The sequence below is a fragment of the Canis lupus genome, chromosome 21, assembly GCF_011100685.1.
Source record: "Canis lupus familiaris isolate Mischka breed German Shepherd chromosome 21, alternate assembly UU_Cfam_GSD_1.0, whole genome shotgun sequence".
Classification (NCBI taxonomy): Eukaryota; Metazoa; Chordata; class Mammalia; order Carnivora; family Canidae; genus Canis; species Canis lupus.
Genome location: NC_049242.1, coordinates 30872121 through 30898431, shown reverse-complemented (window position 1 = coordinate 30898431; position 26311 = coordinate 30872121). Strand labels below are relative to the sequence as shown.

Below are 26311 nucleotides of genomic sequence, written 5' to 3'. Positions count from 1 at the left end.
AATAAGGCTGGCTATGGTTTATGTATCCTATTAATTCTTTCAAAGAACCAACTATGTTTTAGTTGGTCTGTTCTACAGTTCTTCTGTTCTCTATTTCACTGAGTTCTGCTCGAATCTTTATTAACTCTCTTCTTCTGCTGGGTGTAGGATCTATTTGCAGTCCTTTCTCCAGTTCCTTTAGGTGCAAGGTTAGCTTGTGTATTTGAGTTCTTTCCAATTTTTTGAGAGATGTTTGTATTGTGATGTATTTCTCTCTCAGGACTGCTTTAGCTGTATCCCAAAGATTTTGAATGGTTGTATCTTCATTCTCATTAGTTTCTATGATTATTTTTAATTCTTCTGTAATTTCCTGGTTTACCCTTTCATCTTTCGCAGGTTGGTCTTTAATTTCCATGTGTTTGAATTCTTTCCAAACTTCTTCTTTTGATTTTGTTCTAGTTTCAAAGCATTATGATCTGAAAATATGCAGGGTATGATCCCAATCTTTTGGTATTGGTTAAGACCTGATTTGTTAACCAGTATGTGGTATTCTGGAAAAAGTTCCAAGTGCACTTGAGAAGAATGTGTATTCAGTTGCATTTGGATGTAAAGTTCTGTAAATATCTGTGAAATCCATCTGGTCCAGTGTATCATTTAATGCTCTTGTTTCTTTGGAGATGTTGTGCTTAGAATATCTGTCATTTGCAGAAAGTGCCGTGTTGAAGTTTCCCAGTATAAGTGCAGTATTATCTACGTATGTCTTAACTCTGGTTATTAATTGATTGATATACATGGCAGGTCTCACATTCGGGGCATAAATATTCATGATTGTTAGGTCCTCTTGTTGGATAGATCCTTTAAGTATGATAGAGCATCCCTCCTCATCCCTTACTACAGTAGTTGGGATAAACTTTAATTTATCTGATATGAGGATTGCTACCCCTGTTTTCTTTTGAGGACCATTTGAATGGCAAATTGCTCTCTAACCTTTAGTTTTCAGGTTGTAGGTGAACTTATGTCTAAAATGAGTCTCTTGTAGACAACAAATAGATTGGTCTTGCTTTTTTATCCAGTCTGAAACCCTGTGCCTTTTAATGGGATCATTAAGCCCATTCACGTTCAGAGTTACTTGAAAGATATGATATTAGTGTCATCATAATACCTATTCAGTCCCTGTTTTGTGGATTGTTTCTTGGACTTTCTTTTACAGAGTCCCCCTTAATATTTCTTGCAGAGCTGGTTTTGTGATCAGATATTTTTTCATTTTCTGCCTATCTTCGAAGCTCTTTATCTCTCCTTCTATTCTGAATGAGAGCCTTGCTGGATAGTGTATTCTTGGGTGCATGTTCTTCTCATTTAGGACCCTGAATATATCCTGCCAGCTCTTTCTGGCCTGCCGGGTCTCTGTGGAGAGGTCTGCTGTTATCCTAATGCTTCTCCCCATAAAACTTAGGGACCTTTTGTCTCTTGCTGCTTTAAGGATTTTCTCTTTATCATTGGAATTTGCAAGTTTCACTATTAAATGTCAGGCTGTTGAAGGGTTTTTATTGATTTTAGGGGGCGATCTCTCTATCTCCTGGATCTAAATGTCTGTTTCCCTCCCCATGTTAGGGAAATTCTCAGCTATGATTTGTTCAAATACACTTTCTGGTCCTCTGTCCCTTTCGGCGCTTTCTGGAACCCCAATTTAATGTAGTTTTTCCTTCTGAGGCTGTCATTTATTTCCTTAACCTTTCCTCATGATCTTCTAATTGTTTTTCTCTTTTTTTCCACTGCTTCCTTTCTTGCCATCAACTTGTCCTCTACCTCTCTCACTCTATCTTCTACCTCATTAACTCTCATTGTTAGTCTCCAGTTTGGATTGCATCTCATTTAATTGATTTTTAATTTCAACCTGATTTGATCTAAATTCTGCAGTCATGAAGTCTCTTGATTCCTTTGTGCTTTTTTCCAGAACCAACAATAGCTTTATTTTTTTAATTTTTATTTTATTTTTATTTTATTTTTTTAATTATTATTTTTTTATTGGAGTTCATTTTACCAACATATAGCATAACACCCACCAATAGGTTTATAATTGTGCTTGTGAATTGGCTTTCTAACAAGTTTTAATCCAAATTCTGTAACTCTGTGGCAGAAAGTACTGTTTTTTATTCTTTCTTTTGTGGTGAGTTCTTCCTTCTAGTCATTTTACTTAGTGCAGAATGGCTAAAACCAAGTTGTACTGGAAAAGGGAAGGAAAAGGGGGGAAAAGGGAGGGGGGAACAAATAAAAAAATCAAGGAAGGGTATCTCTGATTCTATATTCTGTAAGTCCGTCGACTTCCCCTGGAACTTTCCAGCGCTGCTTGTTCAAGAACTTGCTCTTCTCCTGTCCTTCCAGCTGGTCTTCTGAGGGAGGGGCCTGCTGTGCTGATTTTCAGGTGTGTGCACCTGGGGGAGCTGCCCAGCCCCTTGTCAGGTGCCCAGCTCAGTGGGAGCTGTTTATCCTGTGAGGCCCCTGATCCCTGGCGGCCAGCTCCGTCCCAGGCACAAGATGACACCAGGAGGAACAACAGTGGCAGCGGCCAGCTCTCCAGCTCTGGAGTCAGCTCCTGCAGTAACTACTACAGTCTCCCAGTCCACAGGGGCCTGGATGCTCGGGGGACCCAGGTGGGGGGCACTTATCTGCACAGCTCAGGGGTGCCCGGCAACAGGAGCGTCCTTGCTGTCCTATGTCCTCCCAGCCTCCGCCTGTCCTGGGGGGAGCGCCAGATCCTGGGCTGTGTCCCCCAGTGCCCTGGGCTCCCGGGCTTGCGCCGCTGGAATCGCGCTCCCTCCCGAGCTGCACAGCCCCGGAGCTGTTCCCGGCCAGCAGGTGCACGCTGCAGGCCTTTAGGGAGTTCAGCTGCAGTTTGTGGCATGCTCTCCCCGGGGCGCAGGTCCTCTGTTAGTGCCCCTGGGAGCCTGAGGGCATCCCCGCCCATCCTGGGGTCCTGCCCGAGCTCCCTTCGAGCGCCTTTCCATCAGGGAAAGTTGGTGAAGCTCCTGCTTCTCCGGGATGGGGCTTTCCTGTCCTGGGGCACTTGCCCTGCGGCCTTAGCCCGGCTCCTCGCGGGGGCGGGGGGGGGGGCTCCCACTTGGATGCTTTTTTATTTCTTTATTTTTTCCATCTTCCTACCTTGATAGAAGCGCAAACTCTTCTCACTGTAGCATTCCAGCTGTTCTCTCTTTAAATCTCAACCGAATTCATAGGTTTTCAGGATGATTTGAAAGTTACCTAGGTAAGTTGGTGGGGATGGGTGACTTGGGGACCCTACTCTTCCGCCATCTTGCCCCCTCCCTAAACTTTATTTTTAGATCAGTTCTAGGTTTACAGAAAAACTGAAAAGTACCCTGTGTCCTTATATAGCTACTTTCCCCTATTTCTGACATCTTACATTATTATTATTGTATTTCTTACAATTAAAAAAATCAACATTGATGCCTCCTGATTTTAAGATTTCATTTATTTTTTTAAATTTTTATTTATTTATGATAGTCACAGAGAGAGAGAGAGAGGCAGAGACACAGGCAGAGGGAGAAGCAGGCTCCATGCACCGGGAGCCTGATGTGGGATTCAATCCCGGGTCTCCAGGATCGCGCCCTGGGCCAAAGGCAGGTGCCAAACCGTTGCGCCACCCAGGGATCCCCAAATATTTCATTTATGAATTAGAGAGATAGACAGCAGGGGGACAGGGAGGGGGAGAGAGAGAGAGAGAGAGAATCCTAAGAACACTCCAAGCTGTGTGGAGCCCCACCTTGGGTCAATCTTGATCCAGAGACCCCAAAATCATGACCTGAGCTGAAACAAAGAGACGTACTGATTGAGCTATCTGGCACCCTACTGATACATTATTAACTAAAACTCATACTTTAATTGGATATCTTCTCTTTCTTTTCAAAACTTTATTTGAGAGAAAGAGATCATGATGCTGCGGGAGCAATAGAGGGAGAAACAGATTCCCCAGTGAACAGTGAGGCCCACATGGAGCTTGATCCCAGACCCCAAGATTATGACCTGAACCAAAAGCAGACGCTTAACCTACTGGGCACCCAGGTGCCTCTTTTCTTTTTTCTTTTCTTTTCTTCTTTTCTTTTCTTGTCTTTTCTTTTCTTTTCCCTTATAATCACTTTTCTGATCCAGGATCCCACCCAGAATGCCATATTACATTTACTAGTCATCTCTCCTTAAGCTGCTCTTGGCTGTGACAGGTTCTCAGACTTGTGTTTTGCTGACTGTTCCAGTTTTAAGGAGTACTGGTCACATATTTTATAGGAAGCTGACCTATTAGAAATTGTCTGGTGTTCTTCTCATGATTAGACTCAGGTTATGGGTTTAGGGGAGGGAGGTCACAAAGATAAAGTGCTATCTCCATCACATCATCTCAAGGGCACATGCTATCCACGAGACTGATCACTATTGCTGTTCACCTGGGTCATCTGACTAACTTAGTGTTGGTCAGCACACAATTTCCTTTGTCTTTTTCTTTCAGTGGCAGAGGAAGCACCAACAGCCTAATTTCTAGCCTCAGTGAAGCAGTAGCTCCAGCAACAGAGCCTGAGCTGATGGTGTTGGAAAAGCGAAGGCCGCCATCTAGTGCTGAGTGGCAGCGAGGTTGTCATCACACCCATTCTATCTGATTTTGGCCTGTGGTTCTGGCTGCAGTACCAGAAATACCATTCGTTCAATATTTTTCCTTTAACTAATATGACACATAGTCAATCTCTCTTACTTACAACTAAGAACCCTTATCTACATGTTATCTTTATTATTATTTTGGGGTGTACACAGGAAATGTTTTCTTTGGAAGCTTTCTGCCAGTTTATTCACTCTCTCCTTCCTTAGCAGGAGACAGAGCATGCATTGGGGAGCTTGTTTTGTTTTGCCTTGTTTTGTTTTGAGAGAGATGGAAGCTTTAATTAGTGTAAAAAAAACACCATCAATATCTATTTTGATGGAATGAATGGGAGCATAATCCTCTCAGCATTTCTGTTATCTACTGTTGTAAAAAAAAAAAAAATCACCGATAGTGCCTGAAAACTGTAACCATTTTATTTTGCTCAGGATTCTGTGGTTTCAGAATTTGGAATGGGGGGAACAAATACTGGTAATGGCAATGTTAACGATATGACCATAGCATGGATGGCTGAGATCATGGGAGGAATTATGAGGATGCAGAATAGTTGAATATTTCATTTTATGTGAAAATTAATAAATCTATGATACAAGACAGGAGTAGTGTGTTGGGAAAAGTTACAGTGATCCAGGGGTGAAGGTTTTCAAAGAGAAGAGGGAAGTGACCTGGGGATCTAAAATTATTTTTCCTTTATTTATTTTTTTAATTTATTTTTTATTGGTGTTCAATTTACCAACATACAGAATAACCCCCAGGGCCCGTCACTCAATCACTCCCACCCCCCGCCCTCCTCCCCTTCTAACACCCCTAGTCATTTCCCAGAGTTAGCAGTCCTTACGTTCTGTCTCCCTTTCTGATATTTCCCACACATTTCTTCTCCCTTCCCTTATATTCCCTTTCACTATTATTTATATTCCCCACATGAATGAGAATATATAATGTTTGTCCTTCTCTGACTGACTTAATTCACTCAGCATAATACCCTCCAGTTCCATCCACGTTGAAGCAAATGGTGGGTATTTGTCGTTTCTAATAGCTGAGTAATATTCCATTGTATACATAAACCACATCTTCTTTATCCATTCATCTTTCGATGGACACCGAGGCTCCTTCCACAGTTAGACTGTTGTGGCCATTGCTGCTATAAACATCAGGGTGCAGGTGTCCGGGCGTTTCACTGCATCTGTATCTTTGGGGTAAATCCCCAACAGTGCAATTGCTGGGTCATAGGGCAGGTCTATTTTTACCTCTTTGAGGAACCTCCACACAGTTTTCCAGAGTGGCTGCACCAGTTCACATTCCCACCAACAGTGTAAGAGGGTTCCCTTTTCTCCACATCTTCTCCAACATTTGTGGTTTCCTGCCTTGTTAATTTGCCCCATTCTCACTGGGGTGAGGTGGTATCTCATTGTGGTTTTGATTTGTTTTTCCCTGATGGCCAGTGATGCAGAGCATTTTCTCATATGCATGTTGGCCATGTCTATGTCTTCCTCTGTGAGATTTCTCTTCATGTCTTTTGCCCATTTCATGATTGGATTGTTTGTTTCTTTGGTGTTGAGTTTAATAAGTTCTTTATAGATCTTGGAAACTAGCCCTTTATCTGATATGTCATTTGCAAATATTTCCTCCCATTCTGTAGGTTGTCTTTTAGTTTTGTTGACTGTATCCTTTGCTGTGCAAAAGCTTCTTATCTTGATGAAGTCCCAATAGTTCATTTTTGCTTTTGTTTCTTTTGCCTTCGTGGATGAATCTTGCAAGAAGTTACTATAGCCGAGTTCAAAAAGGGTGTTGCCTGTGTTCTTCTCTAGGATTTTGATGGAATCTTGTCTCACATTAGTTCTTTCATCCATTTTGAGTTTATCTTTGTGTATGGTGAAAGAGAGTGGTCTAGTTTCATTCTTCTGCATGTGGATGTCCAATTTTCCCAGCACCATTTATTGAAGAGACTGTCTTTCTTCCAATAGATAGTCTTTCCACCTTTATCGAATATTAGTTGACCATAAAGTTCAGGGTCCACTTCTGGGTTCTCTATTCTGTTCCACTGTTCTATGTGTCTGTTTTTGTGCCAGTACCACACTGTCTTGATGAGTACAACTTTGTAGTACAACCTGAAATCTGGCATTGTGATGTCCCCAGATATGGTTTTCTTTTTTAAAATTCCCCTGGCTATTTGGGGTCTTTTCTGATTCCAGACAAATCTTGAAATAAGTTGTTCTAACTCTCTGAAGAAAGTCCATGGTATTTTGATAGGGATTGCATTAAATCTGTATATTGCCCTGGGTAACATTGACATTTTCACAATATTAATTCTGCCAATCCATGAGCATGGAAAATTTTTCCATCTCTTTGTGTCTTCCTCAATTTCTTTCAGAAGTGTTCTATAGTTTTGAGGGTATAGATCCTTTACATCTTTGGTTAGGTTTATTCCTAGGTATCTTATGCTTTTGGGTGCAAATGTAAATGGGATTGACTCCTTAATTTCTCTTTCTTCAGTCTCATTGTTAGTGTATAGAAATGCCACTGATTTCTGGGCATTGATTTTGTATCCTGCCACGCTACTGAATTGCTGTATGAGGTCTAGCAATCTTGGGGTGGAGACTTTTGGGTTTTCTATGTAGAGTATCATGTCTTCGGCGAAGAGGGAGAGTTTGACTTCTTCTTTGCCAATTTGAATGCCTTTAATGTCTTTTTGTTGTCTGATTGCTGAGGCTAGGACTTCTAGTACTATGTTGAATAGCAGTGGTGAGAGTGGACATCCCTGTCTTGTTCCTGATCTTAGGGGAAAGGCTCCCAGTGCTTCCCCATTGAGAATGATATTTCCTGTGGGCTTTTCGTAGATGGCTTTTAAGATGTTAAGGAATGTTCCCTCTATCCCTACACTCTGAAGAGTTTTGAACAGGAATGGATGCTGTATTTTGTCAAATGCTTTCTCTGCATCTAATGAGAGTATCATACGGTTCTTGGTTTTTCTCTTGCTGATATGATGAATCACATTGATTGTTTTACGGGTGTTGAACCAGCCTTGTGTCCCGGGGATAAATCCTACTTGGTCATGGTGAATAATTTTCTTAAGGTACTGTTGGATCCTATTGGCCAGTATCTTGTTGAGAATTTTTGCATCCATGTTCATCAGGTATATTGGTCTGTAATTCTCCTTTTTGGTGGGGTTTTTGTCTGGTTTTGGAATTAAGGTGATGCTGGCCTCATAGAATGAATTTGGAAGTACTCCATCTCTTTCTATCTTTCCAAACAGCTTTAGGAGAATAGGTATGGTTTCTTCTTTAAACGTTTGATAAAATTCCCCTGGGAAGCCATCTGGCCCTGGACTCTTGTGTCTTGGGAGGTTTTTGATGACTGCTTCAATTTCCTCCCTGGTTATTGGCCTGTTCAGGTTTTCTATTTCTTCCTGTTCCAGTTTTGGTAGTTTGTGGCTTTCCAGGAATGCATCCATTTCTTCTAGATTGCCTAATTTATTGGCGTATAGCTGTTCATAGTTTGTTTTTAAAATCGTTTGTATTTCCTTGGTGTTGGTAGTGATCTCTCCTTTCTCATTCATGATTTTATTAAGTTGAGTCTTCTCTCTCTTCTTTTTAATAAGGCTGGCTAATGGTTTATCTATCTTATTAATTCTTTCAAAGAACCAACTCCTGGTTCTGTTGATCTGTTCCACAGTTATTAGGTCTCGATTTCGTTGAGTTCTGCTCGAATCTTTATTAACTCTCTTCTTATCCGGGGTGTGGGATCTATTTGCTGTTTTTTCTCTAGCTCCTTTATGTGTAGGGTTAGCTTTTGTATTTGAGTTCTTTCCAGTTTTTGAATGGATGCTTGTATTGCGATGTATTTCCCCCTTAGGACTGCTTTTGCTGCATCCCAAAGATTTTGGATGGTTGTATCTTCATTCTCATTAGTTTCCATGAATCTTTTTAATTCTTCCTTAATTTCCTGGTTGACCCTTTCATCTTTTAGCAGGATGGTCCTTAACCTCCACGTGTTTGAGGTCCTTCCAAACTTCTTGTTGTGATTTAGTTCTAATTTCAAGGCATTATGGTCTGAGAATATGCAGGGGACGATCCCAATCTTTTGGTATCGGTTCAGACCCGATTTGTGACCCAGTATGTGGTCTATTCTGGAGAAAGTTCCATGTGCACTTGAGAAGAATGTGTATTCAGTTGAGTTTGGATGTAAAGTTCTGTAGATATCTGTGAAATCCATCTGGTCCAGTGTATCATTTAAAGCTCTCATTTCTTTGGAGATGTTGTGCTTAGAAGACCCACGAGTATAGAAAGCGCTAGATTGAAGTCACCAAGTATAAGTGTATTATTATCTAAGTATTTCTTCACTTTGGTTAATAATTGATTTATATATTTGGCAGCTCCCACATTCGGGTCATATATATTGAGGATTGTTAAGTCCTCTTGTATGATAGAGTGACCGTCTTCATCTCTCACTACAGTCTTCGGGGTAAATTTTAGTTTATCTGATATAAGGATGGCTACCCCTGCTTTCTTTTCAGGACCAGTTGAATGGTAAATGGTTCTCCAACCTTTTATTTTCAGGCTGTAGGTGTCCTTCTGTCTAAAATGAGTCTCTTGTAGACAGCAAATAGATGGGTCCTGCTTTCTTATCCAGTCTGAAACCCTGCGCGTTTTGATGGGGTCATTAAGCCCGTTCACGTTCAGAGTTACTATTGAAAGATATGAGTTTAGTGTCATCATGATATCTATTCAGTCCTTGTTTTTGTGGATTGTTCCACTGGACTTCTTCTTAAAGGGGAATTTTAAGAGTCCCCCTTAAAATTTCTTGCAGAGCTGGTTTGGAGGTCACATATTCTTTCAGTTCCTGCCTGTCTTGGAAGCTCTTTATCTCTCCTTCCATTTTGAAAGAGAGCTTTGCTGGATAAAGTATTCTTGGTTGCATGTTCTTCTCATTTAGGACCCTGAATACATCCTGCCAGCCCTTTCTGGCCTGCCAGGTCTCTGTGGAGAGGTCTGCTGTTACCCTAACACTCCTCCCCATAAAAATCAGGGATTTCTTGTCTCTTGCTGCTTTAAGGATCTTCTCTTTATCTTTGGAATTTGCAAGCTTCACTATTAAATGTCGAGGTGTTGAACGTTTTTTATTGATTTTAGGGGGGGATCTCTCTATTTCCTCGATCTGAATGCCTGTTTCCGTTCCCCGATTAGGAAAGTTTTCAGCTAGAATTTGTTCAAATACATATTCTGGCCCTCTGGCCCTTTCGGTGCCCTCGGGAACACCAATTAAACGTAGGTTTTTCTTCCTCAGGCTGTCGTTTATTTCCCTTATTCTATCTTCATGGTCTTTTAATTGTTTGTCTCTTTTTTCCTCAGTTTCCCTCTTTGCTATCAACTTGTCTTCTATGTCACTCACTCGTTCTTCCACCTCGTTAACCCTCGTCGTTAGGACTTCTAGTTTGGATTGTATCTCATTCAATTGATTTTTAATTTCTGCCTGATTAGCTCTAAATTCTGCAGTCATGAAGTCTCTTGAGTCCTTTATACTTTTTTCTAGAGCCACCAGTAGCTGTATAATAGTGCTTCTGAATTGGCTTTCTGACATTGAATTGTAATCCAGATTTTGTAACTCTGTGGGAGAGAGGACTGTTTCTGATTCTTTCTTTTGAGGTGAGGTTTTCCTTCTAGTCATTTTGCTCAGTGCAGAGCGGCCAAAAGCAAGTTGTATTGGGAAAAGGAGAAAAAGAGAGGAGAGAAAGAAGGAAAGAAAAGAGAAAGAGGGAAAAAAAGGAAGAAAAAGAGAAAGAAAAAGAAAGGAAAAAAGGTTTGGGGGAAGGAAACAAATCAAAACGCAAAACAAACAAAACAAAACAAAACAACAACAACAAAAAAAAAAAGAATAAAAGAACCACGGGGGAGTATCTTCTGATTCTGTGTACTTTAATTAAGTCCCTTGGCTCCCCCTGAAAATTGTCCGTCTTCTGGGGGAGGGGCCTGCTGTGCTGATTTTCAGGTGTTAGCACTTGGGGGAGCTGCTCAGCCCCTGCCTGGTGCAGGGCTCAGTGGGGGTGTTTACCCCGTGAGGCCCCAGGAGGAACAACCGCAGTGGCGGGGCCAGCTCTGGAGCCCTGGAGTCAGCTCCCGCAGTAACCACAGAGCTCTCCATCTGCAGGGACTGGAGGCTCCGGGGCGGGGCCGCTGATCTGCTCAGCTCCGGCAGGAGCGTTCTTGCTGTCCTGGACCCTCCCGGCCTCCGGGGGAAGGCCGGATCCTGGGCTGTGTCCCGGCGCCCTGTGCTCCGGGGCCCGCGTTGTTGGATTCTCGCTCCCGCCCCGCAGCCCCCTCCGCGGAGCCGCCCCGGAGCCCCCCGAGCTGCTCCGGGTCCCGCCGTGCGCGCTGCAGCCCTTAGGGAGCTCGGCGCACTCTCCCGGGGCGCAGGTGTCTGTTAGTGCCTCCGGAGCCCGAGGGAATCCCCGCCCTTCTGGGTCCTGCTCCACCTCCCTGGGAGCCCCTTTCCGCCCGGGAAGGTCGGTGCAGCTCCTGCTCCTCCGGGACGGGGCTCTCCTGTCCTGGGGACACTCGCCCCGGCCTCAGCCCGGCTCCTCGCGGGGCCCCTCCCCCTTGGAGGCCTTTTGTTTCTTTATTTCTTTTTCCCCGTCTTCCTGCCTTGATAGAAGCGCGAACTCTTCTCACTGTAGCATTCCAGGTGTTCTCTCTTTAATTCTCAGGCCGAATTCATAGATTTTCAGGATAATTTGAAGGTTTTCTAGGGAATTTGGTGGAGATAGCTGATTTGGGGACCCTACTCTTCCGCCATCTTGCCCCTCCTCCCTAAAATTGTTTTATCAAGCTCACAATCTCACTTTCTTAGCCATACCTTCTTTCTTCTTTCTTCTTCATGGCAAGACTTTTCTAAGTTAGTGTCCAATTTTTCTGTTTACATTTTCTTATTTTTCCTCCCACTAATGAAATAGATATCATTTAGTAATCAGGGGCAGCCAGATCACAACTTCACCTATTAGTGCTTTCTGCAGTCTGTATCACTTCAAGAAGCACATGCTATTTATATGAAAGTTTTCCCTGATCCTCACACCCCAGATTAGCATCTGTCTATTGTGGCGCAGCTCCAGTAATATCAAAAGGACAGTAACAAATGCAAAAATGTGTATTGAAACACATAATACATCACTCATTGTTCTGGGTATATCGGATACAACTAGAGTCAGATAAGAGAAAATGAGAAAAGAGCTCATAATGGTTTTAAAATGAATGTATGGATGCATGAATGAAAGAAAGAAGAAATTTAGCTACTAGGTATCACTTCACCGGGGAAGTCTTCTACAGCAGAGTCAGTAGTTCCTGACTACTGCCGTTCGTTGTTCCTGGACTCATATCCATGGTAACTATAGAAGAGTCTTACAGTTTCATTGAATCCCTTCTAAACAAGTGATTGATTAAAACATTGTGTAAAATATGGATGTCGCTGTCAGGCAGATCCCTATCACATATGTATATATTTAACTTGGGATAAGATTTTTGAAAACTCATTTTTTTAAGTTTTCAGGAAAAAACATTATGAACTAGAATGTATTTTGGTTTTGGCACAATTTTACAAGTTTAAATGCTCTAAACCATGAATAATCCCAGCATAAAGATTCTTCCAGATACACCTATTGTTTCTATCAGAGCCTATTTCTATGTTTCTCTGAATGAGACATCTAATGTGAAAAGTCTTTAAATGTTAGAATCATGTATGCAACTCATATTAGATGTTATTTTTAAATAATCCAGTTTAAACCTCTTAGATTCAGTTGTGATCATGCTTAAAACATATCCAGGTTAGGTGAATTAACCACAAACTCCAAAATAGTACTTGATGTGTTATATAATCAAGAAAATCTAACTGTATCCTTTTGTTTCTTCTCTATGTTATAGCTTCATGTGAAGATTTACAGTTTTTAGAACATGTCCTTCACTTTTATGCTTCCTTAACTAATTCATACCGTCTACCAAAATCCCGCACCTATTTTAAGAATATTACAATAGTCCTAAAAATCAGACCCACAGAGTTGCCTGCATGGCTAAGTCAGTTGAGCATCTGACTCTTGATTTTGGCAGAGGTCATGATGTCAGGGTGGTGATATCAAGCCCTGAGTCAGCTCTGTCCTGGGTGTAGAGCCTGCTTATGATTCTCTCTCTAATTCTCCTCTGCCCTTCCTCTAACCTGCTAGAGCAAGCACACATGTAATATTCTCTCAAAATATTAAAATAAAGTAAAATAAAAGTCAGACCCTGAGATCACCATCTCTCAGAAAAGGGCTTTCTTCCTGCTAGGTTTCTGAAAGCTCCTTTAACATCCTTGTTTCTCAGGCTATAAATTATGGGGTTCAACATTGGAGTCACCACTGCATAGAACACAGATCATTTTATCCCTTTCATTCATTTTCTTGGAGTTTGGCTTCATGTAGTTGAACATTCCTGAGCCAAAGAAGAAGACAACAACAATGAGATGGGAACCACAGGTAGAGAAAACCTTAAGCCTCCCCTCCCCAGACTGCATCGGGATTACAGTGGAGATAATATTCCAGTAGGAAACCAGAATCAGGCAGACAGGAGCTAAAAGGATGTCCACGCTCATTGCAAAGATGGCCATTTCTGTGCTGTAAGTATCTGCTGAAGCCACCTTCAGAAGGGCAGGAAGTTCACAAAAGTAGTGATTAATAATGTTCTGCCCTTGATAGGGTAGTTGGAAAGTAAAGGTGGTATCCATCAGAGACACAAGTGCTCCACTGGCCCAGGATCGTATGGCCAACTGGAGACACACCTGTTGGGTCATGATGCTAGAGTAGTGCAGGGGCTTGCAGACAGCCACGTACCAGTCATAAGACATCACCGCCAGCAGAGCACACTCTGTACACCCAGCCAGAAGGGAAACAACTATCTGTGCCATACACCCAAGAAAAGAAATTGTTTTCCTCTTTACCAGGAAATGGACCAACACTTGAGGGACGATGCTGGTAGAGAAACAGAGATCTGTGAAAGAGAGGTTTCTAAGAAAAAAGTACATGGGAGTGTGAAGTCGAGAGTCCATGAAGATGAGAATGATGATGAGCAGGTTCCCAAGCACAGTCAAAAGATAAATGATGAGAAAATGAACAAACAGCAGGATCTGGGTCTGCAAGTCTTGTGAAAGGCCCAGGAAAATAAACTCAGCCACAGAGGTTTGGTTTTCCTCTCCCATTGAGATTATGCCTATTTACCTGTTTGCACAAATAAAAAGAACAACCTTTTGGTTTGTAACATCGAGTCTTGTAGAAGAGTCTTATTTAAAGCTCAGCTTATAACCAGATTGGCTATTTCTAGCTTTTTGCTATCCAAGTCATTCTAATTAATACTAAATAGAATATCTTAATTCTTATTTGTTGGTTGTAATTTCAATCCACTTCATTTTTTTTCCAAATCTCCTCTTCTCAGTGGCATTTACAGATTATGACATTGTTAAAGTCTTCCTTGCTAGTTCTGATATGAGGATATTGGATTTCACATGGATTTTACTAAATGGCTGGACACATATTACAAAATGACTATATATTGTTAACACTATGACCATGTATGAACCTGCATCACTATCTGTTCAAAACACTACATATTTAATTATAACCTATGTGTGAAAATATGAAACAGCTTTCAGGCATCAAGCTTAATTTGACCTCTTAGAAAACAACATATTTTTCTTGGTTTAAAATAAAGTTTAGCATTTAATATGCATGTATTGTTCTACTTGGATTAAAGAGTAAAATACTAAAAGTTAAACAATAAAAAATAGGAAAAATAAGTTAAAATTATCATGATATCTGGATAGGATCAGACTGATACAAAAGCTATCTACAAACCATGTAGGAAAACATGTAGAATTTACAACATAAATTGAAAGACTTCTGTGAGATACTAGCATCATGAATAAAATTAAAAGATAAACTGCAAAGTGAGGAAAATTATTTGAAGATGTCAAAAGTTAATTTTTTTTACATTATGGTTACACATAAATCATGAAAATTGTGGAGTCCAAGAAATAATGGGCCAAGGACATGAACAGACTTTCTACTTACAAAGAAGAAATGCAAACAGCTACAAAATATAAGAATAATACTTGATATTATTATAACTAAATAAAACTACAGGAGTGAGAGATACATTTTTCACCTGGGAAAACAAATGAAAACAATCACAAAAAGAACCACAAAACAAAATAGTAACTTGTAATTTACTGAAAATTTAACATGTGGCAGGCATGATGGGTTTTATATAATTACATTGTCCCAATACCATAAGGTAGACATTATTAATCTTAGCTTCCAGACAAAAAAAACTGAGGCACAGAAAAGCACAGCTACCTTCCCCAAATTACCCAATTAATAAATGGTAGCATTGATTAACTATATAATGAGGTGCAAAAAAAAGATATTTCTGTGCAATGCAAATGGGTAGGAAAATTAATCTCTCTGGAAAATAATTTTGTAAAATATATTTTATTTTATTTTAAAGATTTTATTTATTTATTTATTTATTTATTTATTTATTTATTTATTTATTTATGAGAGAGACAGACAGAGAGAGAGAGAGAGGCAGAGACACAGGCAGAGGGAGAAGCAGGCTCCATGCAGGGAGCCCGATGCGGGACTTGATCCCGGGTCTCCAGGATCACACCCTGGGTTGAAGGCGGCACTAAACTGTTGAGCCATCCAGGCTTCCCTGTCAAATATATTTTAAACTTTAAATATGTGTATACTTTGACCCAGTTCTCAAGTATATTTGGAGTAGGCAGAGATTCCCTTTTTACTGGTGCTTTCTTCCCCATGAAGAAGAACCTTGTTTGTGACATTCTAGAATGTTGTTTGGTCCCTATTTACTACTGGCTAGGGCTATTGTGCTTAAAAGGTCATGCATGTTCTATTTCCATACTTCTTCACGAAACTGGACTGATTAAATTGGAAAAGTCCCACTCAAGCTGTAAGAAAGGTTGAAGATTTTGAAAGACTTTTGACTAGACCAAGTACCCCAAATGAGGCTTATCAGAGTTCTGAATTTGAGTACATTAGAGACTACTGCAATTAACAAAAAGCAGTAACTTATTTTCATATTTCTTGTTTCTTTTGTAGGACTCTAAGAAGAAGAATGACCAGGACTAGATAATATTAAGAGTTCCTGAGTCCTCTCGGCCTAATACCATATAATATTCCCAAATATTGTTTCAATTTCTGAATACAATTCTAGGAATCTATTCTAAATAAGTCCTCTAAATTTTTGAAAAATATCAACAAGAATATTTATTTATCCTGTCATATAATAATGGTTAAAAACAGGCATAGAGACATACAGAAGATGATGGAGAACCCAGAAATAAACCCACACATATGCAGTCAACTGATCTTTGATAAGTAAGCCAAGAATACAAAATGAGGAAATGACAGTGTCTCCAATAAAGAGTGTTGGAACAACTGGATATCCACATCAAGAGAATGAAATTGGACACTTATGTCACATTCATATACAAAAATCAACTCAAAAATGGATGAATGTCTTAACATCAGACCTGAAAATAAAAACTCCATGAAGAAACCATAAGGACAACTTCTGGACATTAGACTTGGCAGTGATCTTGTGTGTGACACCAAAAGCACAAGCAATAAAGTAAAAATTAGACAAATGAGATTAAAAACAAAACCCAACTAAAAAGCTTCTGCACAGCAAAGGACACAATCAACAAAATGAAAGAGAAAAAAAGGAAATGCAACATATGAGATGGGAGAAAATATTTGTAAACCATAAATCTGATAAAGGGCTAATATCTGAAATATGTAAGGAACTCCTACAATTCAATGGCAAAAAATGCAAATAATCTAATTTTTTAAAGACAAGAAAACCAAATAAATATTTCTCCAGAGAAGACATACAATGGCCAAGAGGTACATGAAAAGTTGTGCATAATTACTAATCATCATGGAAGGGTAAATCAAAACCACAATGAATTATTATGTTAACTCTATTAAGATGGTTTTTATTAATAAAATCTTTAAAAAAGGGGACACCTGGGTGGCTCAGTGGTTGAGTATCTGCCTTCAGCTCAGGTTGTGATCCGGGATCCTCGGATCGAGTCCTACATCGAGCTCTCTGCAGGGAGCCTGCTTCTCCCTCTGCTTGTGTTTCTGTCTCTCTCTCTCTGTGTGTCTCTCATGAATAAATAAAAGGCCATGAAAGGTAACTAGTGTTGATGAGAACGTAGAGAAAAGGAAACCCCTGTATATTTTTAGTGGGATGTACACTGGTGCAGCCACTGTGGAAAAGAAGACTGGAGGTCTCTCAAAAAAAATTAAAAATAGAACTACCATATGATCCAGGAATCTCACTTTTGGGTATATATCAAAAGGAACTGAAAGCAGGATCTTGAAGAAATATTTGAACCCCATGTTCATTACAGTATTACCCATAACAATCAAGACATAGAATTAATTTAAATGTCCATTGACAAATGGATAAAGAAAATGTTGACTATACCCCCCCATAGAGTATTATTTGCCCTTAAAAAAGAGGAAATCCTACCATTTGTGACAACATGGATGAACCTGGAGGACATTATGCTAAGTGAATTAAGCCAGATACAGAAGAATTGATAGAAAAAAATGACTACTATATGATAACACTGATGCAAAATAATCAAACTTATAGAAGCAGAGAGTGGTATGATCATTGCATGGGCTTTGGGAAGGGGGAAATTATTAGTCAAATTAGTTATTAGCCAAAGGATACTAGGTTTCAGTTATGTAAAATGAATAAGTCCTAGAGATGTATTGTACAGTATAGTGCCTATAACTCATCAAAGAACCAGTTCCTCTCTCACAGTTATTTCTGAAATTCCACAGGTAATAACTACTCTCAGCACTGTCAGTAATGTAATGTTTGTCACTTTATTCTTCCCCTTATTTGATTGTCTAGTTGTTATCTGAGTACTGCTATTTCTTCTATATCCTACAGATAATGGATAATACCATTAATAATAATGATGATAATCATCTTCCACCAGTACTTACCAAAAGTGATTTTGCTAATGCTTTGGGCACCAATGTTAATATATGTTTTCAAAATGCACAAAAAGGACTGAAAGAAAACTATTTCCAATATGTTTGGAGTGATTGACTCTGGGTATTGAAATTACATGTGGATTACTTTTTTTCTTTTTTAACGTTTTTGTTCTTTAATGGGTCACCATGTATTGCCAATATAGGAAAAATATAAACATGGGAAAATCTAAACAGCACTTAGTTGAGGATGCCTCTAAACTAAAGTCATATTATTGCATCTGATTTTGGTCTTAATAAAGTAGCCGCTACATGACCAGCCCTCTTTCTAGAAGCAATATAAAACAAAATATGGCTGACTCCAAAGATGGCAGAAGAGTAGGGTCCCCAAGTCACCTGTCCGCACCAACTTACCTAGATATTTTTCAAATCATCCTGAAAACCTATGAATTCGGTCTGAGATTTAAAGAGAGAAGAGCTGAAAAGCTACAGTGAGAAGAGTTTATGCTTCTATCAAGTACAGCTTGTTTTTGGCCACTCTGCAATGAGCAAAATGACTAGAAGGAAAAACTCCCCTCAAAAGAAAGAATCAGAAACAGTCCTCCCTCCCACAGAGTTACAAAATTTGGATTACAATTCTATGTCAGAAAACCAATTCAGAAGCACAATTATAAAGCTACTGGTAGCTCCAGAAAAAAGATAAAGGATTCAAGAGACTTCATGATGGCAGAATTTAGATATAATCAGGATGAAATTAAAACAATTAAATGAGATGCAATCCAAACTAGAGGTCCTAATGATGAGGGTTAACGAGGTAGAAGAACGAGTGAGTGACATAGAAGACAAGTTGATAGCAAGGAGGGAAACTGAGGAAAAAAGGGGAAAAACAATTAAAACATCACGAGGAAAGGTTAAGGGAAATAAATGGCAGCCTCAGAAGGAAAAATCTAGGTTTAACTGGGGTTCCTGAGGGCACTGAAAGGGACAGAGGTCCAGAATATGTATTTGAACAAATTATAGCTGCGAACATTCCTAACTTGGGAAGGGAAACAGGCATTCAGATCCAGGAAATAGAGAGATACCCCCCTAAAATCAATAAAAACCGCTCAATACATCGAAATTTAATAGTGAAACTTGCAAATTCCAAAGATAAAGAGAAGATCCTTAAAGGAGCAAGACACAAGAAATCTCTAGCTTTTATGGGGAGAAATATTAGATTAACAGCAGACTTCTACACAGAGACCTGGCAGGCAAGAAAGGGCTGGCAGGATATATTCAGGGTCCTAAATGAGAAGAACCTGCAGCCAAGAATACTTTATCCAGGGGGAGGGGCAAGATGGCGGAAGAGTAGGGTCCCCAAATCACCTGTCTCCACCAAATTACCTAGAAAACCTTCAAATTATCCGGAAAATCTATGAATTCGGCCTGAGAATTAAAGAGAGAACACCTGGAATGCAACAGTGAGAAGAGTTCGCGTTTCTATCAAGGTAGGAAGACGGGGAAAAAGAAATAAAGAAACAAAGGCCTCCAAGGGGGAGGGGCCCCGCGAGGAGCCGGGCTGAGGCCGGGGCGAGTGTCCCCAGGACAGGAGAGCCCCGTCCCGGAGACGCAGGAGCTGCACCGACCTTCCCGGGCGGAAAGAGGCTCGCAGGGAGTTGGAGCAGGACCCAGGAGGGCGGGGATGCCCTCGGGCTCCCGGGGACACTAACAGACACCTGCGCCCCGGGAGAGTGCGCCGAGCTCCCTAAAGGGCTGCAGCGCGCAGGCTGGACCCGGAGCAGCTCAGAGGGGCTCGGGCGGCGGCTCCGCGGAGGGGGCTGCGGGGCGGGAGCAGCTCGGAGGGGCTCGGGCAGAGGAAGAGGCTCCGTGCGGAGGGGGCTGCACGGTTCCAGGAGCAGCTCGGGGTGCTCGGGCGGCGGCTCCGCGGAGGGGGCTGCGCGGCCCGGGAGCGCGAATCCACCAGCGCAGGCTCCGGAGCACAGGGCGCCGGGACACAGCCCAGGATCCGGCCTCCCCCGGGACAGGCAGAGGCCGGGAGGGCCCAGGACAGCAAGGACGCTCCTGCCCCAGCTGAGCAGATCAGCGGCCCCGCCCGGAGCCTCCAGGCCCTGCAGACGGAGAGCTCCGGAGTTCCTGTGGGGGCTGAATGCAGGTTTCCAGAGCTGGCCCCGCCACTAGGGCTGTTGCTCCTGGGGCCTCACGGGGTAAACAACCCCCACTGAGCCCTGACCAGGCAGGAGGCAGAGCAGCTCCCCCAAGTGCTAACACCTGAAAATCAGCACAGCAGGCCCCTCCCCCAGAAGACCAGCTAGACTGACTGACAACTTCCAGGGGAAGCCAAGGGACTTAAAGTACACAGAATCAGAAGATACTCCCCGTGGTTCTTTTTTTTTTTCTTTTCTTTATTTGTTTGTTTTCTTTTTGATTTGTTTCCTTCCCCCACACCCCTTTTTTCTCCTTTCTTTCTTTTTCTTTCTCTTTTTCTTATTTTTTTTTCTTTTTTTTCATCCTTTTTTTTCTCTTTCTCTTTTCTTTCCTTCTTTCTCTCCTCTTTTTCTCCTTTTCCCAGTACAACTTGCTTTTGGCCACTCTGCACTGAGCAAAATGACTAGAAGGAAAACCTCACCTCAAAAGAAAGAATCAGAAACAGTCCTCTCTCCCACAGAGTTACAAAATCTGGATTACAATTCAATGTCAGAAAACCAATTCACAAGCACTATTATACAGCTACTGGTGGCTCTAGAAAAAAGCATAAAGGACTCAAGAGACTTCATGACTGCAGAATTTAGAGCTAATCAGGCAGAAATTAAAAATCAATTGAATGAGATGCAATCCAAACTAGAAGTCCTAACGACGAGGGTTAACGAGGTGGAAGAACGAGTGAGTGACATAGAAGACAAGTTGATAGCAAAGAGGGAAACTGAGTAAAAAAGACACAAACAACTAAAAGACCATGAAGATAGATTAAGGGAAATAAACGACAGCCTGAGGAAGAAAAACCTACGTTTAATTGGTGTTCCCGAGGGCGCCGAAAGGGCCAGAGGGCCAGAATATGTATTTGAACAAATTCTAGCTGAAAACTTTCCTAATCTGGGAACGGAAACAGGCATTCAGATCGAGGAAATAGAGAGATCCCCCCCTAAAATCAATAAAAACCGTTCAACACCTCGACATAATAGTGAAGCTTGCAAATTCCAAAGATAAAGAGAAGATCCTTAAAGCAGCAAGAGACAAGAAATCCCTGACTTTTATGGGGAGGAGTATTAGGGTAACAGCAGACCTCTCCACAGAGACCTGGCAGGCCAGAAAGGGCTGGCAGGATATATTCAGGGTCCTAAATGAGAAGAACATGCAACCAAGAATACTTTATCCAGCAAGGCTCTCATTCAGAATGGAAGGAGAGATAAAGAGCTTCCAAGACAGGCAGCAACTAAAAGAATATGTGACCTCCAAACCAGCTCTGCAAGAAATTTTAAGGGGGACTCTTAAAATTCCCCTTTAAGAAGAAGTTCAGTGGAACATTCCACAAAAACAAGGACTGAATAGTTATCATGATGACACTAAATTCATATCTCTCAATAGTAACTCTGAACGTGAACGGGCTTAATGACCCCATCAAAAGGCGCAGGGTTTCAGACTGGATAAAAAAGCAGGACCCATCTATTTGCTGTCTACAAGAGACTCATTTTAGACAGGACACCTACAGCCTGAAAATAAAAGGTTGGAGAACCATTTACCATTCGAATGGTCCTCAAAAGAAAGCAGGGGTAGCCGTCCTTATATCAGATAAACTAAAATTTACCCCAAAGACTGTAGTGAGAGATGAAGAGGGACACTATATCATACTTAAAGGATCTATTCAACAAGAGGACTTAACAATCCTCAATATATATGCCCCGAATGTGGGAGCTGCCAAATATATCAATCAATTATTAACCAAAGTGAAAAAATACTTAGATAATAATACACTTATACTTGGTGACTTCAATCTAGCTCTTTCTATACTCGATAGGTCTTCTAAGCACAACATCTCCAAAGAAACGAGAGCTTTAAATGATATACTGGACCAGATGGATTTCACAGATATCTACAGAACTTTACATCCAAACTCAACTGAATACACATTCTTCTCAAGTGCACATGGAACTTTCTCCAGAATAGACCACATACTGGGTCACAAATCGGGTCTGAACCGATACCAAAAGATTGGGATCGTCCCCTGCATATTCTCAGACCATAATGCCTTGAAATTAGAACTAAATCACAACAAGAAGTTTGGAAGGACCTCAAACACGTGGAGGTTAAGGACCAGCCTGCTAAAAGATGAAAGGGTCAACCAGGAAATTAAGGAAGAATTAAAAAGATTCATGGAAACTAATGAGAATGAAGATACAACCATCCAAAATCTTTGGGATGCAGCAAAAGCAGTCCTAAGGGGGAAATACATCGCAATACAAGCATCCATTCAAAAACTGGAAAGAACTCAAATACAAAAGCTAACCTTACACATAAAGGAGCTAGAGAAAAACAGCAAATAGATCCTACACCCAAGAGAAGAAGGGAGTTAATAAAGATTCGAGCAGAACTCAACGAAATCGAGACCAGAAGAACTGTGGAACAGATCAACAGAACCAGGAGTTGGTTCTTTGAAAGAATTAATAAGAGAGATAAACCATTAGCCAGCCTTATTAAAAAGAAGAGAGAGAAGACTCAACTTAATAAAATCATGAATGAGAAAGGAGAGATCACTACCAACACCAAAGAAATACAAACGATTTTAAAAACATATTATGAACAGCTATACGCCAATAAATTAGGCAATCTAGGAGAAATAGACGCATTCCTGGAAAGCCACAAACTACCAAAACTGGAACAGGAAGAAATAGAAAACCTGAACAGGCCAATAACCAGGGAGGAAATTGAAGCAGTCATCAAAAACCTCCCAAGACACAAGAGTCCAGGGCCAGATGGCTTCCCAGGGGAATTTTATCAAACGTTTAAAGAGGAAGCCATACCTATTCTCCTAAAGCTGTTTGGAAAGATAGAAAGAGATGGAGTACTTCCAAATTCGTTCTATGAGGCCAGCATCACCTTAATTCCAAAACCAGACAAAGACCCCACCAAAAAGGAGAATTACAAACCAATATCCCTGATGAACATGGATGCAAAAATTCTCAACAAGATACTGGCCAATAGGATCCAACAGTACCTTAAGAAAATTATTCACCATGACCAAGTAGGATTTATCCCTGGGACACAAGGCTGGTTCAACACCCGTAAAACAATCAATGTGATTCATCATATCAGCAAGAGAAAACCAAGAACCATATGATACTCTCATTAGATGCAGAGAAAGCATTTGACAAAATACAGCATCCATTCCTGATCAAAACTCTTCAGAGTGTAGGTATAGAGGGAACATTCCTCGACATCTTAAAAGCCATCTATGAAAAGCCCACAGCAAATATCATTCTCAATGGGGAAGCACTGGGAGCCTTTCCCCTAAGATCAGGAACAAGACAGGGATGTCCACTCTCACCACTGCTATTCAACATAGTACTGGAAGTCCTAGCCTCAGCAATCAGACAACAAAAAGACATTAAAGGCATTCAAATTGGCAAAGAAGAAGTCAAACTCTCCCTCTTCGCCGATGACATGATACTCTACATAGAAAACCCAAAAGTCTCCACCCCAAGATTGCTAGAACTCATACAGCAATTCGGTAGCATGACAGGATACAAAATCAATGCCCAGAAATCAATGGCATTTCTATACACTAACAATGAGACTGAAGAAAGAGAAATTAAGGAGTCAATCCCATTTACAATTGCACCCAAAAGCATAAGATACCTAGGAATAAACCTAACCAAAGAGGTAAAGGATCTATACCCTCAAAACTATAGAACACTTCTGAAAGAAATTGAGGAAGACACAAAGAGATGGAAAAATATTCCATGCTCATGGATTGGCAGAATTAATATTGTGAAAATGTCAATGTTACCCAGGATAATATACACGTTTAATGCAATCCCTATCAAAATACCATGTACTTTCTTCAGAGAGTTAGAACAAATTATTTTAAGATTTGTGTTGAATCAGAAAAGACCCCGAATAGCCAGGGGAATTTTAAAAAAGAAAACCATATCTGGGGGCATCACAATGCCAGATTTCAGGTTGTACTACAAAGCTGTGCTCATCAAGACAGTGTGGTACTGGCACAAAAACAGACGCATAGATCAGTGGAACAGAATAGAGAATCCAGAAGTGGACCCTGAACTTTATGGTCAACAAATTTCGATAAAGGAGGAAACACTATCCATTGGAAGAAAGACAGTCTCTTCAATAAATGGTGCTGGGAAAATTGGACATCCACATGCAGAAGAATGAAACTAGACCACTCTCTTGCACCATACACAAAGATAAACTCAAAATGGATGAAAGATCTAAATGTGAGACAAGATTCCATCAAAATCCCAGAGAAGAACACAGGCAACACCCTTTTTGAACTCGGCCACAGTAACTTCTTGCAAGATACATCCACGAAGGCAAAAGAAACAAAAGCAAAAATGAACTATTGGGACTTCATCAAGATAAGAAGCTTTTGCACAGCAAAGGATACAGTCAACAAAACTCAAAGACAACTACAGAATGGGAGAAGATATTTGCAAATGACCTATCAGATAAAGGGCTAGTTTCCAAGATCTATAAAGAACTTATTAAACTCAACACCAAAGAAACAAACCATCCAATCATGAAATGGGCAAAAAACATGAAGAGAAATCTCACAGAGGAAGACATAGACATGGCCAACATGCATATGAGAAAATGCTCTGCATCACTTGCCATCAGGGAAAAACAAATCAAAACCACAATGAGATACCACCTCACACCAGTGAGAATGGGGAAAATTAACAAGGCAGGAAACAACAAATGTTGGAGAGGATGCGGAGAAAAGGGAACCCTCTTACACTGTTGGTGGGAATGTGGACTGGTGCAGCCACTCTGGAAAACTGTGTGGAGGTTCCTCAAACAGTTAAAAATGTACCTGCCCTACGACCCAGCAATTGCACTGCTGGGGATTTACCCCAAAGATACAGATGCAATGAAACGCCGGGACACCTGCACCCCGATGTTTCTAGCAGCAATGGCCACGATAGCCAAAATATGGAAGGAGCCTCGGTGTCCATCGAAAGATGAATGGATAAAGAAGATGTGGTTTATGTATACAATGGAATATTACTCAGCTATTAGAAATGACAAATACCCACCATTTGCTTCAACGTGGATGGAACTGGAGGGTATTATGCTGAGTGAAGTAAGTCAGTCGGTAAAGGACAAACATTATATGTTCTCATTCATTTGGGGAATATAAATAATAGTGAAAGGGAATATAAGGGAAGGGAGAAGAAATGTGTGGGAAATATCAGAAAGGGAGACAGAACGTAAAGACTGCTAACTCTGGGAAATGAACTGGGGGTGGTGGAAGGGGAGAAGGGCGAGGGGTGGGAGTGAATGGGTGACGGGCCCTGGGGGTTATTCTGTATGTTAATAAATTGAACACCAATAAAAAATAAACTAAAAAAAATCTCATTAAAATAAAAAGACAGTATGTAATAATAAAAAAAAGAATACTTTATCCAGCAAGGCTCTCATTCAGAAAAGAAGGAGAGATAAAGAGCTTCCAAGATAGGCAGAAACTGAAAGAATATGTGACCACGAAGAAGGCTCTGCAAGAAATACTTTGTAATAGAAAGAGGAAGTCCAATGGAACAATCCACAAAACAGGGACTGAATAGGTTTCATGATGATACTAAATTTATATCTTTCATAGTAACTCTGAACGTGAATGGGCTTAATGACCCAATTAAAAGGCGCAGGGTTTCAGACTGGATAAAAAAGCAAGACCCACCTATTTGCTGTCTACAAGAGACTCATTTTAGACAAAAGGACACCTATAGCCTGAAAATAAAAGGTTGGTGAACCATGTACCATTCAAATGGTTCTCAAAAGAAAGCAGGGGTGGTAATTCTTATATCAGATAAATTAAAGTTTATCTCAAAGACTGTAGTAAGAGATGAAGAAGGACACTCTATCATACGTAAAGGATCTATCCAACAAGAGGACCTAACAATCATGAACATTTATGCCCCGAATGTGGGAGCTGCCAAATATACCAATCGATTAATAACCTAAGTGAAGGCATACTTAGATAATAATACACTTATTATTGTAAGTGACTTGAATGTAGTGCTTTCTACAATGGAGAGACCTTCTAAGCACAACATCTCCAAAGAAACAAGAGCTTTAAATGATACACTGGACCAGATGGATTTCACAGATATTTACAGCACTTTACATCCAAACTCAACTGAATACACATTCTTCTCAAGTGCACATGGAACTTTCTACAGATTAGAGCACATACTGGATCACAAATCAGGTCTTAACTGATACCAAAAGATTGGGATCATCCTCTGCATATTTTCAGACCATAATGCTTTGAAATTAGAACTAAATCACAAGAAGAAGTTTGGAAGGATTTCAAACACCTGGAGGTTAAGGACCATCCTGCTAAAAGATGAAAGGGTCTACCAGGAAATTAGACAAGAATTAAAAAGATTCGAGGA

The 26311-nt window shown here is 40.7% G+C and overlaps 1 protein-coding gene across 1 annotated transcript; it reads right to left on the bottom strand.

Annotated features, from left to right (window-relative positions):
* Positions 1–12979: 12979 nt before the first annotated feature.
* OR2D3H (olfactory receptor family 2 subfamily D member 3H) lies at positions 12980–13849 on the bottom strand. Its single transcript, NM_001389115.1, is given in 1 exon segment — positions 12980–13849. A coding segment is annotated over 1 exon segment (870 nt).
* Between the last annotated feature and the right edge of the window lie 12462 nt (positions 13850–26311).